This window comes from Eptesicus fuscus, chromosome 15, assembly GCF_027574615.1.
Source record: "Eptesicus fuscus isolate TK198812 chromosome 15, DD_ASM_mEF_20220401, whole genome shotgun sequence".
NCBI lineage: Eukaryota > Metazoa > Chordata > Mammalia > Chiroptera > Vespertilionidae > Eptesicus > Eptesicus fuscus.
Genome location: NC_072487.1, coordinates 45,413,454 through 45,428,782, shown reverse-complemented (window position 1 = coordinate 45,428,782; position 15,329 = coordinate 45,413,454). Strand labels below are relative to the sequence as shown.

Genomic DNA, 15,329 nt, shown 5'->3' with positions numbered 1-15,329 from the left:
CTCATTATAGGCTGATGAGATGGGATGTGCCTTTAATTAACCTCTTCATTGTACAATAGGGATATTGAGGCAAAAACATGAAAAGACTGGCCTGATTTCACACAGCCAGTGAGTGGCCAGGAGGTGGGAGGGGTGAGGTCTCAAACAGCTCTGCCTCTCGCATCTTCCCTTTCACCCCAGCTCCACTGAAGAGTGTGGGCCAGTGTGACAGTGGCATGGGCTGTTTTGGAAGCAGTATCCTGAGAAGCTGTTGCTTTGAATAGACCGACTCCTCATAGGAAAAATGTTGACTTCTAGGACCTTCTTACTTTGCTATTTTTGTAAACCAGATAGCAGCGAGTGCGGAACTTTCAAACTCCATTTTGGTCCCATAATAGCTGAGGGATTTACTTATGTATTTTGTATCTGGGATAATGAAGTGGACTTGTAATCACTGTTGTGCAGAGTGGACGTTGTAGGAAATGATGAGGTCATGCTTCTTGAGTTTATATTGGTTTGTGTAGCAGGAAGGGGGATACAGTCAATTTAGACCCTGGCCCAGGCCCTTACAATCTCCTAATTTAAAACCTTTGAATGTCAGTGTCCTCACCTGGCAATGGGAAAGTGTTTAGCTCTTTTTCGAGATATGGGGGTTTAAAGATAGTATCAATACATCACGTGGCACCCAGGGGCTTTTGGACACGGCCGCTGCTGTCGTCATTGTCCTCACTTGTCCAGTGTTTGATGTGTGCACGTTTTTTCCTTTTCTTTGTGGTAGGATGCAGCCAACGAGAGTATTCCTATCATGTTGGTGGGAAACAAGGCTGATCTTCGTGAGTCTGCTGCTGCAGAGGGAGAGAAGTGCGTCCCAGCATACTTTGGAGAAAAGCTGGCCATGGTAAGAGGGAGAGCGGGTCCAGGTTGGAAGGGGTTTTTCGCTTTTGTCCACCTTTGCTAAAGAGGTTCTTTGATGAGCCTGCACCCTGTTTGATGGGGCTCCTGTCCTTATACAGGAAGAAATCTCAATGTCCCCCCACATTTTGAATTTATGTAATTGCACCAAGGATTAAATCCCTCATAGATGTAAATTGATCACTCAATCCTTTCCTCCCATTGCCTATCATTGATAAAGCAGAGCCAGAAATACCACGTCTTCCTCCTCACTCTCACCCAGTTCTTGGAATCCTTCTCTAGTCCTTGTCTCCAGCTAAAGGAAAAAGAATGGGTGTCCTATTTTGAAAAGATGGGCTTGGTTCCAGAGGGTTACTATGCCAAGGGGCAGAAGATGGTGCAATGTGTCACCTGGTGGGAAGAGAATAGGAAGACTTTTGTGTTGTGTGTGTTTTTTCTCCCTGTAAGGTTTGTGTTTAGTTGGAATAGTCTAGAATTATTTTTGGTTTTACATTTGTGTAGAGGATGGAGCTTACTCCTGTCCAAAAGACTGCTGTGGGCAGTGTTTACCATCCTATTGTTATCACTGTGTCAGAATGCCCCTTATGACTTGTCCTACCCTAAGGGAATCAGATGCTCCTTGATCAGATGTGAAGTTCACAACCGTAGCAGTCTCATGTGACACTGCTATCATCGTTGTCTGTCATCAGCACCATGAAAGACTTCTTGGTAGCAAATCCATGTGCACTTTAAAAAGAAGTTTGAATTTCACTATTCTGAGTTGGGAGATCATGCTTGTTTTAAATTTAGGAACTGTGAACCAAATATGATAAACATCAAAACTAGGCAATGACTACAGAAGAAATTCATTCAACACATATTTAATTGTCTCCACCATGTGGCAAGCACTTTATTGTGTGCTGAGCAAAGAACAGAGAACAAAAAAGACGGTCCTTGTCCTCCTATAGTTTATTGTCTGGGGGAGACAGATTTTAGACACATATAATCCCATATCAGACTCTAGAGATCTCACATGCCACTTTAGAGACCTCATCATTTCTGTCTGCTTACCAGTGTTATTTCTGCCCCATGCTTTCTCAGTTTCCAAGGTGTGCTTACTTATGATCTCGTCATGTATACCCTCCTGTTTCCTCAAAGGCATTCTCTGCCTCACCCCGTAGCATCATGACTATAGAACCCAGCAGCAGCACTACCCATTTCTACTAGGAATCCATTCATTTTGTGATTTAAAAAAAAAAAATTTAAATTTTTTCTTTTTTCTTTATTGATTAAGGTATTACATATGTGTCCTTAGCCCCCCATTGTCCCCCCCCCCCCACAACCCTCCCACTCCTGCCCTCACTCCCCTGGTGTCTGTGTCCATTGGTTAGGCTTATATGCATGCATACAAGTCCTTTGGTTGATCTCTTCCCCCAAACCCCCACCCTCCCCTACCTTCCCTCTGAGGTTTGATGGTCTGATCAATGCTTCTCTGTCTCTGTTTTTGTTCATCAGTTTATGTTGTTCATTATATTCCACAAATGAGTGAGATCATGTGATATTTATCTTTCTCTGACTGGCTTATTTCACTTAGCGTAATGCTCTCCAGTTCCATCCATGCTGTTGCAAATGGTAAGAATTCCTTCTTTTTTACTGCAGCATAGTATTCCATTGTGTAGATGTACCACAGTTTTTTAATCCACTCATCTGCTGATGGGCACTTAGGCTGTTTCCAAATCTTAGCTATGGTGAATTATGTTGCTATGAACATAGGGGTGCATATATCCTTTCTGATTGGTGTTTCTAGCTTCTTGGGATATATTCCTAGAAGTGGGACCAGAGAGTCAAATGGGAGTTCTATTTTTAGTTTTTTGAGGAAATTCCATACTGTTCTCTACAGTAGCTACACCAGTCTGCATTCCCACCAGCAGTGCATGAGGGTTCCTTTTTCTCTGCATCCTCGCCAACACTTGTCCTTTGTTGATTTGTTGATGATAGCCATTCCGATAGGTGTGAGATGGTACTGCATTGTCATTTTGATTTGCATCTCTCCGATAATTAGTGACTTTGAGCATGTTTTCATATGTCTCTTGGCCTTCATTCTGTCTTCATTTGAAAAGTATCTATTTAGGTCCATTGTCCATTTTTTGATTGGATTGTTTATCTTCCTTTTGTTAAGTTTTATGAGTTCCCTGTAAATGTTGGAGATTAAACCCTTATCGGTGATAACATTGGCAAATATGTTCTCCCATGCAGTGGGCTTTCTTGTTGTTTTGTTGATGGTTTCTTTTGCTGTGCAGAGCTTTTTATTTTGATGTAGTCCCATTTGTTTATTTTCTCTTTAGTTTCCATTCCCCTAGGAGCCATATCGGTAAAGATATTGCTTTAGCATATGTCTGAGATTTTGCTGCCCGTGGATGCCTCTAATATTTTTATGGTTTCCCGTCTTATGTTTAAGTCCTTTATCCTGAGGAGTTTACTTTTGTGTATTGTGTAAGTTGGTGGTCTAGTTTCATTTTTTTTGCATGTATCTGTCCAATTTTCCCAACACCATTTATTAAAGAGACTGTCTTGACTCCATTGTATGTTCATGCCTCCTTTGTTGACTATTAATTGGGCATAGCGGCTTGGGTGGATTTCTGGGTTCTCTATTCTATTCCATTGATCTATATGTCTATTCTTGTGCCAGTACCAGGCAGTTTTGAGAACAGTGGCTTTGTAATGCAGCTTGATATCTGGTATTGAGATCCCTCCTACTTTGTTCTTCTTTCTCAGGATTGCTGCAGCTATTCTGGGTCTTTTTTTATTCCAGATGAATTTTGGGGGAGTTTGTTCTAGGTCTATGAAATATGCCGTTGGTATTTTAATGGGGAGTGCATTGAATCTATAGATTGCTTTGGGTAGTATGGACATTTTAATGATGTCGATTCTACCAATCCATGAACACGGTATGTTCTTCCACCTGTTTATGTCTTCTTCTATCTCTTTTTTCAGTGTCTTCTAGTTTTCTGAGTACAGGTCTTTTACCTCCTTAGTTAAGATTTTCCCTAGGTATCTTAATATTTTTGGTGCAATGGTAAATGGGATTTTTTTTTTATCTCTCTTTCTGTAAGTTCACTATTGGTGTATAAAATTGCCATAGATTTCTTGGCATTAATTTTGTATCCTGCTACATTGCTGAATTCATTTATTAAGTCTAATAATTTTTTGATGGAGTCTTTAGGTTTTTCTATGTACAGTATCATGTCATCTGTAAATAATGACAGTTTTACGTCTTCTTTTCCAATTTGGATACCTTTTGTTTCTTCTTCTTGTCTAATTGCTGTGGCTAGCACTTACAGTACTATGTCGAACAGGAGTGGTGAAAATGGGCATCCTGTCTCATTCCTGTTCTTAGGTGAAATGGTTTTAGTTTTTGCCCATTGAGTATGATGTTGGCTCTAGGTTTGTCATATAATGCTTTTATTATGTTGAGGTATGATCCCTCTAATCCCATTTTGCTGAGGGTTTTTAATCAAGAAAGGGTATTGGATTTTGTCAAATGCTTTTTCTGCATCAATTGATTTGACTATGTGATTTTTATTTCTCAATTTGTTTATGTGATGTATCACGTTTATTGATTTGCGGATATTGTACCATCCTTGCATCCCCGGGATAAATCCTACTTGGTCATGGTGGATGATCTTTCTGATATAATGCTGGATCTGATTTGTTAGAATTTTGTTGAGGATTTTGGCATCTATGTTCATGAGGGATATTGGCCTGTAATTCTCTTCCATTATGTTGTCTTTATCTGGTTTTGGTATTGGGTAATGCTGGCTTCATAGAATGAGCTTGGAAATATTCCTTCCTCTTGAATTTTTTGGAATAGTCTGAGGAGGATAGGTTTTAGTTCTTCTTTTAATGTTTGATAAAACTCCCCTGTGAAGGCGTCTGGCCCTGGGCTTTTGTTTGCTGGAAGCTTTTTGATGACTGCTTCAGTTTCCTCCATAGTTATGGGCCTATTGAGATTTTTAGATTCTTCCTGATTGAGTTTTGGAAGGTTGTATTTTCTAGGAATATGTCCATTTCCTCTAGGTTGTCCAGTTTGTTGGAATAGAGTTGTTCACAGTATTTTTTAACAATCCTTTGTATTTCTGTGGGGTCTGTTGTTATTTCGCCTCTTTCATTTCTGATTTTGTTTATTTGGGTCCTTTCTCTTTGCTTCTTGGTGAGCCTGGCTAGAGGTTCATCAATCTTATTTATCCTTTCAAAGAACCAGCTCTTGGTTTCACTGATCTTTTGTATCGTTGTTTTTGGGTTTTTTTTTTGTTTGTTTGTTTTTTGTTTTATTTTGTGTGGGGATTTTTGGTCTCTATGTCATTTATTTCTGCTCTGATCTTTATTATCTCCTTCCTTCTGCTCACTCTGGGATTTTTTGTTGCTCTCTTTCTTATTCTTTAAGTTGTAGAGTTAGATGATTTATTACCATTTTTCCTGTTTTTTGAGGTAGGCCTGTAGAGCTATACACTTCCCTCTCAGGACTGCTTTCACTGTGTCCCATAGATTTTTGGGTTGTTGTGTTTTCATTGTCGTTTCCAGGATGTTTTTAATTTCTTCTTTGATTTCTTTGGTAACCAAATCATTGTTTAATAGCATGCTATTCAGTTTCCAAGTGTTTGAATTTTTTTTGGTTGTTTTTATTGTAGTTTATTTCTAATATTATGTCATTGTGGTCTGAGAAGATGCTTGATATGATTTCAATCTTCTTGAATTTGGAGAGACTTTGCCTGTGACCCAATATGTAGTCTATCTTTGAAAATGTCCCCTGTGCACTTGAGAAGAATTTATATTCCATGGCTTTGGTGTGAAATATTCTGAAGATGTCAATTAAGCCCATCTGATCTAGTGAGTCATTTAGAATTGCTGTTTCTTTGCTGATTTTTTGTCTAGAGGATTTATCCAGTGATGTCAGTGGGGTATTAAATTCCCCTTCTATGATTGTATTGTTGTCGATCTCTCCCTTGATATCTTCCATGGGTTTTTTTATGTATTTGGGTGCTCCTGCATTGGGTGAATATTCGTTTACCAGGTTTATATCCTCTTGTTGTATCAATCCCTTTAGTATTATGAAGTGGCCTTCCTTATGTCTTGTTATGGCCTTCACTTTGAGGTCTATTTTGTCACATATAAGTATTGCTACCCCAGCTTTTTTTTCATTTCCATTTGCCTGAAAGATATTTTTCCATCTCATCACTTTCAGTCTATGTGAGTCCCTTGTTCTGAGATGGGTCTCTTGTAGACAACATAGATATGGGTCATGTTTTTTTATCCATTCAGCCACTCGATATCTTTTGATTGGAGCATTTAGTCCATTTATGTTTAAAGTTATTGATAGGTACTTGTTTATAGCCATTTTTATTTTTTGTGCCTGTGTTCCTTCTTCCCTTTTTATTTCTTTTTTTCACACCAGTCCCTTTAGCATTTCTTGCATTGCTGGCTTGGTAGTGATAAACTCCCTTAGCCTTTTTTTTTTTTTTGTCTGTGAAGCTCCTTATTTCCCCTTCAATTTTGAATGATAGCCTTGCTGGATAGAGTATTCTTGGATTCAGTCCCTTTCTTTGCATCACTTTGTAAATTTCCTTCCATTCCTTTCTGGCCTGATGTGTTTCTGTTGAGAAATCATTTGATAATCTAATGGGAGATCCCTTGTATGTAACTTTCTGTCTCTCTCTTGCAGCCTTTAAGATTCTCTCTTTGTCCTGAATGTTTGCCATCATAATTACTGTGTGTCTTGGTGTGGGTCTTTTCGGGTTCATCTTGTTTGGGACTCTCTGTGCTTGTGTGACTTTTTCTTCCCCACATCAGGGAAGTTTTCTGACATTATTTCTTCAGATAGGTTTTCTAACCCTTGTTCCTCTTCTTGTCATTCTGGCACCCCTATTATTCATATGTTGCTTCATTTCATGTTGTCCCAAAGTTCCCTTAGGCTCTCCTCCTGTCTTTTAATTTTTTTTCTCCAATTGTAGTTCAGTTTGGGTGTGTTTTGCTTCCCTGTCTTCTAATTCGCTAATTTGGTCCTCTGGTTTTCCTATTCCACTGTTGAAACTTTCCATGGTATTTTTTATTGCAGCTATATCCATTTTGTGATTTTTTAATAGATTTTTTTTGGATCTGGGGGCTTGTGGGCAAAGATCCCACAGTGGGGTTTCCCCACTGTTTGAGCCCTCTCTCTATCCCTGCTCCAGAGCAGCCCTCACACCTTCCCCTTACCCCCCACAGACTGTGTGACCCACACCCAGGCCCACAGAACATGATATTCTCCTTTCCTAAAGGAAACTGTCTCCAGCTTGTTAGATAAAGACACACAAAAGTAACTTTATCAGTTACAATTGTGATAAGCACTATGCAGGATGAATACAGAGGGCTCTGAGGTTTTATAACAGGAAGATCTAATAGGGCCTTTTGAGGGTTAGGAAACAATCTTAATTTCAAGGGAGGATTACCTAAGATCCAAAGGTAGGTAGGAGTCAGTCTGGAGAAGAGGGTTGATGGGTGTAGGGCAGGGGTCCTCAAACTTTTTAAACAGGGGGCCAGTTCACTGTCCCTCAGACCGTTGGAGGGCCGGACTATAGTTTAAAAAAAAAACTATGAACAAATTCCTATGCACACTGCACATACCTTATTTTGAAGTAAAAAAACAAAATGGAAAAAACACCTGCATGTGGCCCACGGGCCGTAGTTTGAGGACGCCTGGTGTAGGGGATAACCTCGGTAATGGGAACAGCAGGTGCTAATACCCTGAGATGGGAGGGAATTTGGAGCATTGGGGAAATGAGGGAAGGCCAGGGTAACTGGAGCATCGTGAGTGAGAGAGAATGTTGGCAGGTAAGGCTGGGAGGCTGGCTGGGGCCACATATAAGCTAGGTCTTGTCAGCCATTGTAAAGCATTTGAACATGACGACTGGAAGGGAAGCATTGAGGGGTTGGAAGCAGGAGAGTGATAGGATCAGTGATCACACACATACCCTCTGGAAGGTTGAATAATAGAGGACTAGAAAATGCCCATTGGTTTTAGCCACATGCAGGCTGCTGAATCTTGATAGGAAAGGATAGTGTGAAAGGGGCATGTGTTAGCTGCTGGCCAAAAGCAGACATACTTTTGATGGACTTTCCATTCCTGAGTGTACGTTATCATTTTTTATCTCTCTCAAATGATTTGATAGTGAACATTGGGTAGAATGTGTGCAACTATTGGAAATAAGTATCTTAAAACAAGAAATTCTGTATTGTGCTTTTTTTTTAATGCAAACTAAAAACTACCATGTCTAGAAACTATTTCTAGAATAATGAGGTTCAAACTAGTCATTTCTTTTTAATTATTGAAACTCTGAATCAAACTTCTTAGCTACTACTCACTCTTAGTGTACGCAACAGGAAAAATATTTTTATCTTATTTATTGATTTATAAGCTAAAATTTCAGGAAACCTAAACAAAGGCTTTGTTTAATTGTGTCTTTTTTCTTTTCCACAGACCTATGGGGCATTATTCTGTGAAACAAGTGCCAAAGATGGTTCGAATATAGTGGAAGCTGTTCTCCATCTTGCCCGGTAAAGTTTTGTCTCTTATTTGGAAAACTGGATATAGACTTGAGTTTTCATTTAGTTGGTGCTCATGTCAAACCTCTTGACCATGACATGACTCTACATTGGAAACACTGTCTTCTCTTTCAGTAGTGGTTAGAGAAACAATTAGACGTAGATGTTATAAAAACTGGTAATGCTGCACATTCACTGTGAACATTGACAAGCATACCTTTACTGCCAAACAAAGCAGGTGCATCTGTGGTGTCATTGATGTTTTTGCATGATGTCACCGCAAAGCTAGTAGTTGACTTGTACAAATCATTTACAGGAACCAGATTTTAAACACAAGAGACTATTATGAATATAAGTATTATGACATTTTCCAGGGTAAAGGAAAGAAAACCTCAGTAAAACAAATTGTGTATATGCCAGTTGGAAGCACTTTGTTAAGTTTATTACACAGGTAATTACTTAGCTAAGGCAATGGTGTTAATAACATTTTGGAATGTAGATTGAAATATTGCATTATTGAGAAACTTGGATATAAATGTGTTTTAATTCTTAGAGTATTCTTACAAAATAACAACATGGTATGTTATGTTTATCTCTTCTGCCTAGTTTTCTGCCACAAATGAAACGATGATTCTTTACTGGCCTAAAGGGATTAAATATTAAAAAGAACAAAGAAAGAAAAAAATCAAAGTGTGTGTTAACAAAATCCAGGCCGATGATCTTTAATTGCTGACAAAGCAAAAACATAATTGTAGGTACACTGAGTGGCCAGATTATTATGATCTTTGAATGTATAATAATCTGGCCACTCAGTGTGTATATATGTGTGTGTGTGTGTATGTATATGTGTGTGTGTGTGTGTGTATATATACATATATATATATATATACACATACATATATATGTGTGTGTGTGTGTATGTGTATATATATATATACACATACATATATATGTTTGTGTGTGTGTGTGTGTGTATATACATATATATATATATATATGTATATATGTATATATATATATATATATATATATATATATATATATATATATATTAGAGGCCCAGTGCATGAATTTGTGCTTGGGTGGGGTCTGACCAGCCTGGCCAGGGGGAGGGGACATGGGCAGTTGGCCAGCCTGCCTGCTGGTCGAACTCCTGGTTGAGGGGACAATTTGCATATTAGCCTTTTATTATATAGGATATACACTGAGTGGCCAGATTATTATGCGTTCAGAGATCATAATAATCTGCCCACTCAGTGTATATAGTGCTTTTACTGATCACTTGTGAGGTTTTATAAGAATCTTGACTTTAGTATGATAATTGGCCTCTTCTGCTAGTATACCTTGCAGTGTTTTAAATTCTGCTTTTGTATTAGTGACTTGATGTGTATAGTGCTTCTTAGAATAGAATTCTATTAATAGAAGGCTTGGTCTGGGGTCCTCGAGAGACTGGCTTGGGAAAATCAGGAAAGGGCCCCCAGGACCTTAAATGGCCTGCTGAGAATTGGTTTGTGGCAGGGCTTGAAAGATGCCTCTGAGCTTGAACCCAGAGTCTTTGAACATTATCTCCTTTGACATCAATCCAAGAGAGAGAGAGCCACCTGTCCCCACCACACTGGAAATCTGAAAATCATTTTTATTTAAAGCAAAAACAGTGCTAACTTTGAATATGACCTAGAACCAGTAGGAAAAAAAAGGCAAACAAATATTTAAACATATAAAATCAAGTGAATTACATTTTTGTTTTTTTGCTTTTGCTTAGTAGGAGAATCATGGGCTAATATCACTTTTGTCGAGAGCCAAAATGAAACCTTCAGAAATTAGGTGAAATAATGGATTCCGTGCACTTTAGGGTGTACAGCTATTTTGGTCAAACAGGATATATTCAGTAAGTGGGGAAGGGGGAAGAATTAATGAAATGAACTAAAGATGGAATACTTGTTGAGCTGGTAGGTGTCCCCCCCCCCCCTTTTTTTTTTGTCTCAGATGGTTGTATTGGTGTTTCATTAAAATGTACATGAGAATTCCTGGATGGAGTTGATGGCTTGTGCCCAGCAGGCAGATGGGTGTAGGAAGGGCCTGCAGGTCTTTAGAGCAGAGGTCGCCAACTGGTGGTCTGTGAGGTCCGAAAGGTTGGTGACCGCTGCTTTAGAGCACGATTGGGCCCGAAGCAAGGCAGGGGCTCAGTGCTATCTTAGCCTTAGGCAGTGTGGTGCTTAATTGCTACTCTGTCTTAGCAGGAAAGGGGGCTGCTGAGCAGGCTATGTGCATGGCTGTGGGCTGCTGCCCAGCATTTTGGAGGATTGTGGTGTCAGGAGGCTCAAAGTCCAGCCTTATAGCTACCGCTGAATAGCTGTGAAGTCTTGAACGGGACCTTGTCGTCCTGTAGGCTTCTCTAATCTGTAAAATGAGGGTGGGGCTGAAGGAAATGATCTCCCAGGCCCCATATAGATCCAACAGTCTGATTGTATATACAACCGTCTATACTCCCCTGAATAGTATAATCGCTATTTAACGCCGAATTGTCTGATAGGGTCATATTAAAGTTAAATTGCTTCAAATTGCCATGGTCACACCCAGAGTGCTGGATCGATTTTCTTTATTATATCATAAAGATGGGAGAGGCTGTAACCGGCCTACCCCATTTGCTTCTGCAGCTGTTTATGGTGTAGCTTCCACACAGGCTTGGGTTTATGTAAAACACCTGTGTGCACAGCATTTCAATAACGAGGGCACTTGAGAATCGCTTATCATTGAGTTTCTTATTGTTTGTATTGCATATGGCCTGGTTTAAGGTCTCTAATTTAGTTATTAGCAGTGTGTTAAGTATGAACATTATAAAGAAAGAAAATGTGTAAAGACTATAATTTGCTTTATACTCCATCTTCAAAGTTGCTTGTCAAAGTGCCTAAGTCTTAAATGGACATGGTATATTCTCCCCAGGTTAAATGGATATTTACAAAGTTTTACAGCCTTTAGAATGTTGGGTAAAATGCAAAACATGTACGTTCTCCATTTACATCTCATAAGATAACTCCCAGCATGGTGCCTTCCACACCACATCGTGTCATGAAATTGAACGAGATGGGTTTCTGGATGTGCACCGTCTGAAGGATTCCTTTTGGAAGGGAGGCCAGAAATGTGACACCCTGAGCTACTTTGCTTTTTTCTAGAAAAACTCTCAATCCCAGGAAAAGTTTCTCTTAGAAATGCAATTTCACAATTTTCCTTTTGAGTTGCTAGGACACCCACACACTCTTGTCCATTGGTAAGTAAATTTATCAATATGGAACGCAGGTGCTTCAAATGTTCTTCAATGTATTCAAATACCACAGACATTTAACTGATCAATGGCCTGAAATTTCAGGAAAACACAGCAAACTCAGGCAGTTATATCATTTCAGCACAATTGCCAAGCCTGACTGGGAAGAGAGGAATTGTTTGGGGACATTCTGGGGACTAACTGTCACATTCATCTTACCCATGTCATTTGGCTTATCTAAAGTGGGACTTAGGATCTGCATATGTCACCACCACACTCTGTGGCTACACTTGGAAGAACACTTCCCTAGGGAGCTTTGATAAGATCACGGAGACCTGTGGTCAGCGTTGCATCTGTTAATTCTAAGAGAAATTTAGGAAGATATAAAAGGAAATTTTCTTTCTGGATTTTAACCATCCATTGTTACTTCCATGATCATGTATAATTAAGTCATCATTGCTTCTTGTTAATATCAGCAAGTATCAGCCAGAGATGGGAGCCAGGTCTAAGGGTAGTAAGGAGTAGGCTGTGCGTGTGGCAGACTAAAGCATGTGAAACCACAGAAGAGAGCGAGAGGAGTCTGTGTGTACACTCATATGTATGCACCTGTGCATGTGGGTCTGCGCATGTATGTGTGACCGTGCATGTATGTGTACACATGTGTATGCACCTGTGAATGTGCATGTGTGGTCTGTGCATGCATGTGTGGTCTGTGTATTCATGTGTGAGTGTGCATGTGTGTGTACACGTGTGTATGCATGAGTGTGTGCATGTGTGAGTCCGCAGCTTGGTGCTCAGAATGCTGGAGTTGGAGCCAGCCTGCATGCTGTGAACCCCAGCTGAACCACCTCTCCTGCTATGTGACCTAAGGGAGCTCCTCATGTACCCAATGTAAAACGGGGCACAACAAATCCATATGGTTCTTGTGATGATTAAATAGGTCAACACCTAGAAAGCATTTAGACCAGTGTCTGGATGGCAATGCTCAGCAGTGCTGCTTTTATTTCCACAGAGCCATCTGTGGTTGAGGTTTGTGCCTCAGTAATCCCCCCTCTACCTTCTCTATTTTTACTTCTGCCTCTACCTCTCTCTCTCTCTTTCTCTTTCTCTCCAGGGAAGTAAAAAAAAGAACTGACGAGGATGACAGCAAGTCCATTACCAACCTGAGTGGGAGCAGTTCCAAACAGTCAACCCACATGAAGAATTGTTGCAAGGGTTAAACCTCGAACATCTTGACCTGCGAAGTCTTCATTTCTGGAATACAGAATGTGTGCGACTTACTTGCTTCTCACATGGTGTGGTGCAGAACTACAGACGCTGTCATATGGAGAGTTACATGTGGGAGATCTGGACCGTGCTGTGGGTCCCTCCAGAACCTCGGCTCTTCTTCACTATGTTCCCACGAACAATTTAGGCTCCCTGGTTAAATACACTTGTCTTGTCCTTACAGGGTCTTAAACGATAATGTGTAAATGTTTTTCAAGTGATAAAAAAAAAATCACATGCTCAGATCAAAGCTGTAGAAGAAACTCATGGACATAATTAGATTCATGCGGGAGCTGACAAAACCTATGACAACATTTCCTTCAGACATTTAATACTAGAGTACTGATAAAAGGGGGTATGGCCCTGGCTTTGCTGTTAACTAGGCTTGTGGTTGTGGACATGTCACCAGCCCATATTAGTTCTGTGTCCTCATCTGTAGAACAAGGCAGCGCGGCCTTGACCCTCTCACATTCTGTAGCACTTTTTTTTTTTTTTCAGAAGTGAGAAGGAGAGTGTGCTAGCCCATGGTTAATAAAGACTCTGGTTGTTTGTACTTTTAAAATATTGGAGTATTGATTTTTCTCACTTCTGAAACAAGAACAGAATTTAATTGAGGGGAAAAAGGCAATTTTCAGTCTTTGGTGGAGACAGAAAAATCTATTTTTCTATGTGTAAAACAAAACATTTTTTTTGTGACAAAAATAGTTCTATATAAAAGAGAGTATTTTATAATCTCAGAATACTTACAAAGTCCTTGGTTTAAGTTTGATGTTAAAAATTCCAACACACACATAGAAAGCCACATACTACTGAGAGTACAATGCCCAGGAAGGTTGTCGCTCTTCACTTAAACAGCTCACCAGCGAGTGGCTGCCAGGGCTGGGGACAGCCAGGAACCAAGAGTGAGCAACTGCTAATGGGTGTGTGACATCTTTCTGGGATGATGAGAATGTTCTGGAATTGTATGTGGCATTAATGGTTGCATAACTTTTGGAATATCCTAAAAGCCACTGAATTGTATACTTCCAAAGGGTGAATGTAAGTGTACGTGAATTATATCTCATTAAAAAATACATTAGTTCTTAGAACCATTTAACATTTTGCCAAGGGAAAATATGCATGCTTATTTCAACTCTTCCCATGATTTGAAAGCATGATCTCCAATACAATGCAAATCCCTCCACTCCCTCCCTGCCAGGATCCCCACTTCCTTAAATAATGGACAAGGAAAGAAGTGCTGTGCAAGGTTCTTGGAAAAGCATCTCTTTAAGAGAGGAGGTGTGGTAAGGAAAGGAGTGGGATTCCTTTGTTCAATGTGACTAGTGACTTCCTCACCAAAGAGCTGGTTGGTCTTGCTCTCCTAGAACCTGCAGTACCTCCCACACTTTCCCATTGACAGGTCTCTAAGAGCCAAAGGGGTCAGCACCTGACCCTGGGGTGGGTCAGTGAAGCCTGGTGCTTGGTGTTTGGTTTTCAGCGACCTGAACCAATTAAGTTATTCCCAACTGGAGATCTGAGCTTACCTTGGTTCATGTAGGTCCAGGCCCCAAGTAGTTTGCTGAAAAACATAAATAGTAGCTGTTACATGTAAGCTGAAACATTCCTTTTTGTTGAATTAAAATAATTCATTGTAGCTATTTTTCTCCTGTTTGTGATTTTTATGATCAAACCTTAAATTCCTCAACCTTCATATTTATTTTAATGAAAATTGACCTGGTACGTAGCACACATAGATTACAAGTGGCTACAGCATCGTTTAGCTTTTGAAAGCATGCTTCTCTCTGTTGATGACCTCTAGTTTTTTCCTGGAAAGTTGGTCTATTTATAGCAACTTCATGGATTCCTGTTTCCTCTTTCATGTTTTTGTTGGTTCCCCCTCCCAAAAAATATTATGTTTCTGACCAAAAAGGATGCCTTGCTTGTGGGGAACTGTAAAACTGCACATGGAAGGAGTGGTGCTCATTTTGGGGGCACAGTTAGATGAAGGTTATGCATTGCCTGTCTGTGGAGACAGTTTAGCATGGACCTGACATATATGTCAGTCATGTGGAACTCAAGTTTTGATGTTTGGTGCAGCTGCACTAAACTGATAGTTCACATTATTGTGTTGCCGTTCTTTTCCACCAAAGTGTCTTTTTCTGTTTGTCTTACAATCTGTACATGCAAATACCCCTTTGATACAGAAGTATTACCTGCATCTTTATTCTGAAGTGTATGGCCAGTGCACCCAAATTGATTAGATTGCACAGGCAACTTTGATAGACAAAGCAGTCATATTTAACTGTTCCAACATGGATAAATATTTTGATAAGTGTGTGTATCTAAACACATCTAAAGAGAAAAGGTACAGTAA

At 39.8% G+C, this 15,329-nt stretch overlaps 1 protein-coding gene across 1 annotated transcript in view; it reads left to right on the top strand.

The window, feature by feature from the left end:
* Positions 1-14,455, top strand: part of RASEF (RAS and EF-hand domain containing) — a 60,236-nt gene extending 45,781 nt beyond the window's left edge. The window contains exons 15-17 of the mRNA XM_008142040.3: positions 758-877; positions 8,384-8,460; positions 12,825-14,455. Of these exons, the coding sequence (XP_008140262.2) occupies positions 758-877; positions 8,384-8,460; positions 12,825-12,930 (303 nt within the window). The 3' untranslated portion in view covers positions 12,931-14,455. The remainder of the gene's footprint in view (positions 1-757; positions 878-8,383; positions 8,461-12,824) is intronic.
* The last annotated feature ends 874 nt before the right edge of the window (positions 14,456-15,329 follow it).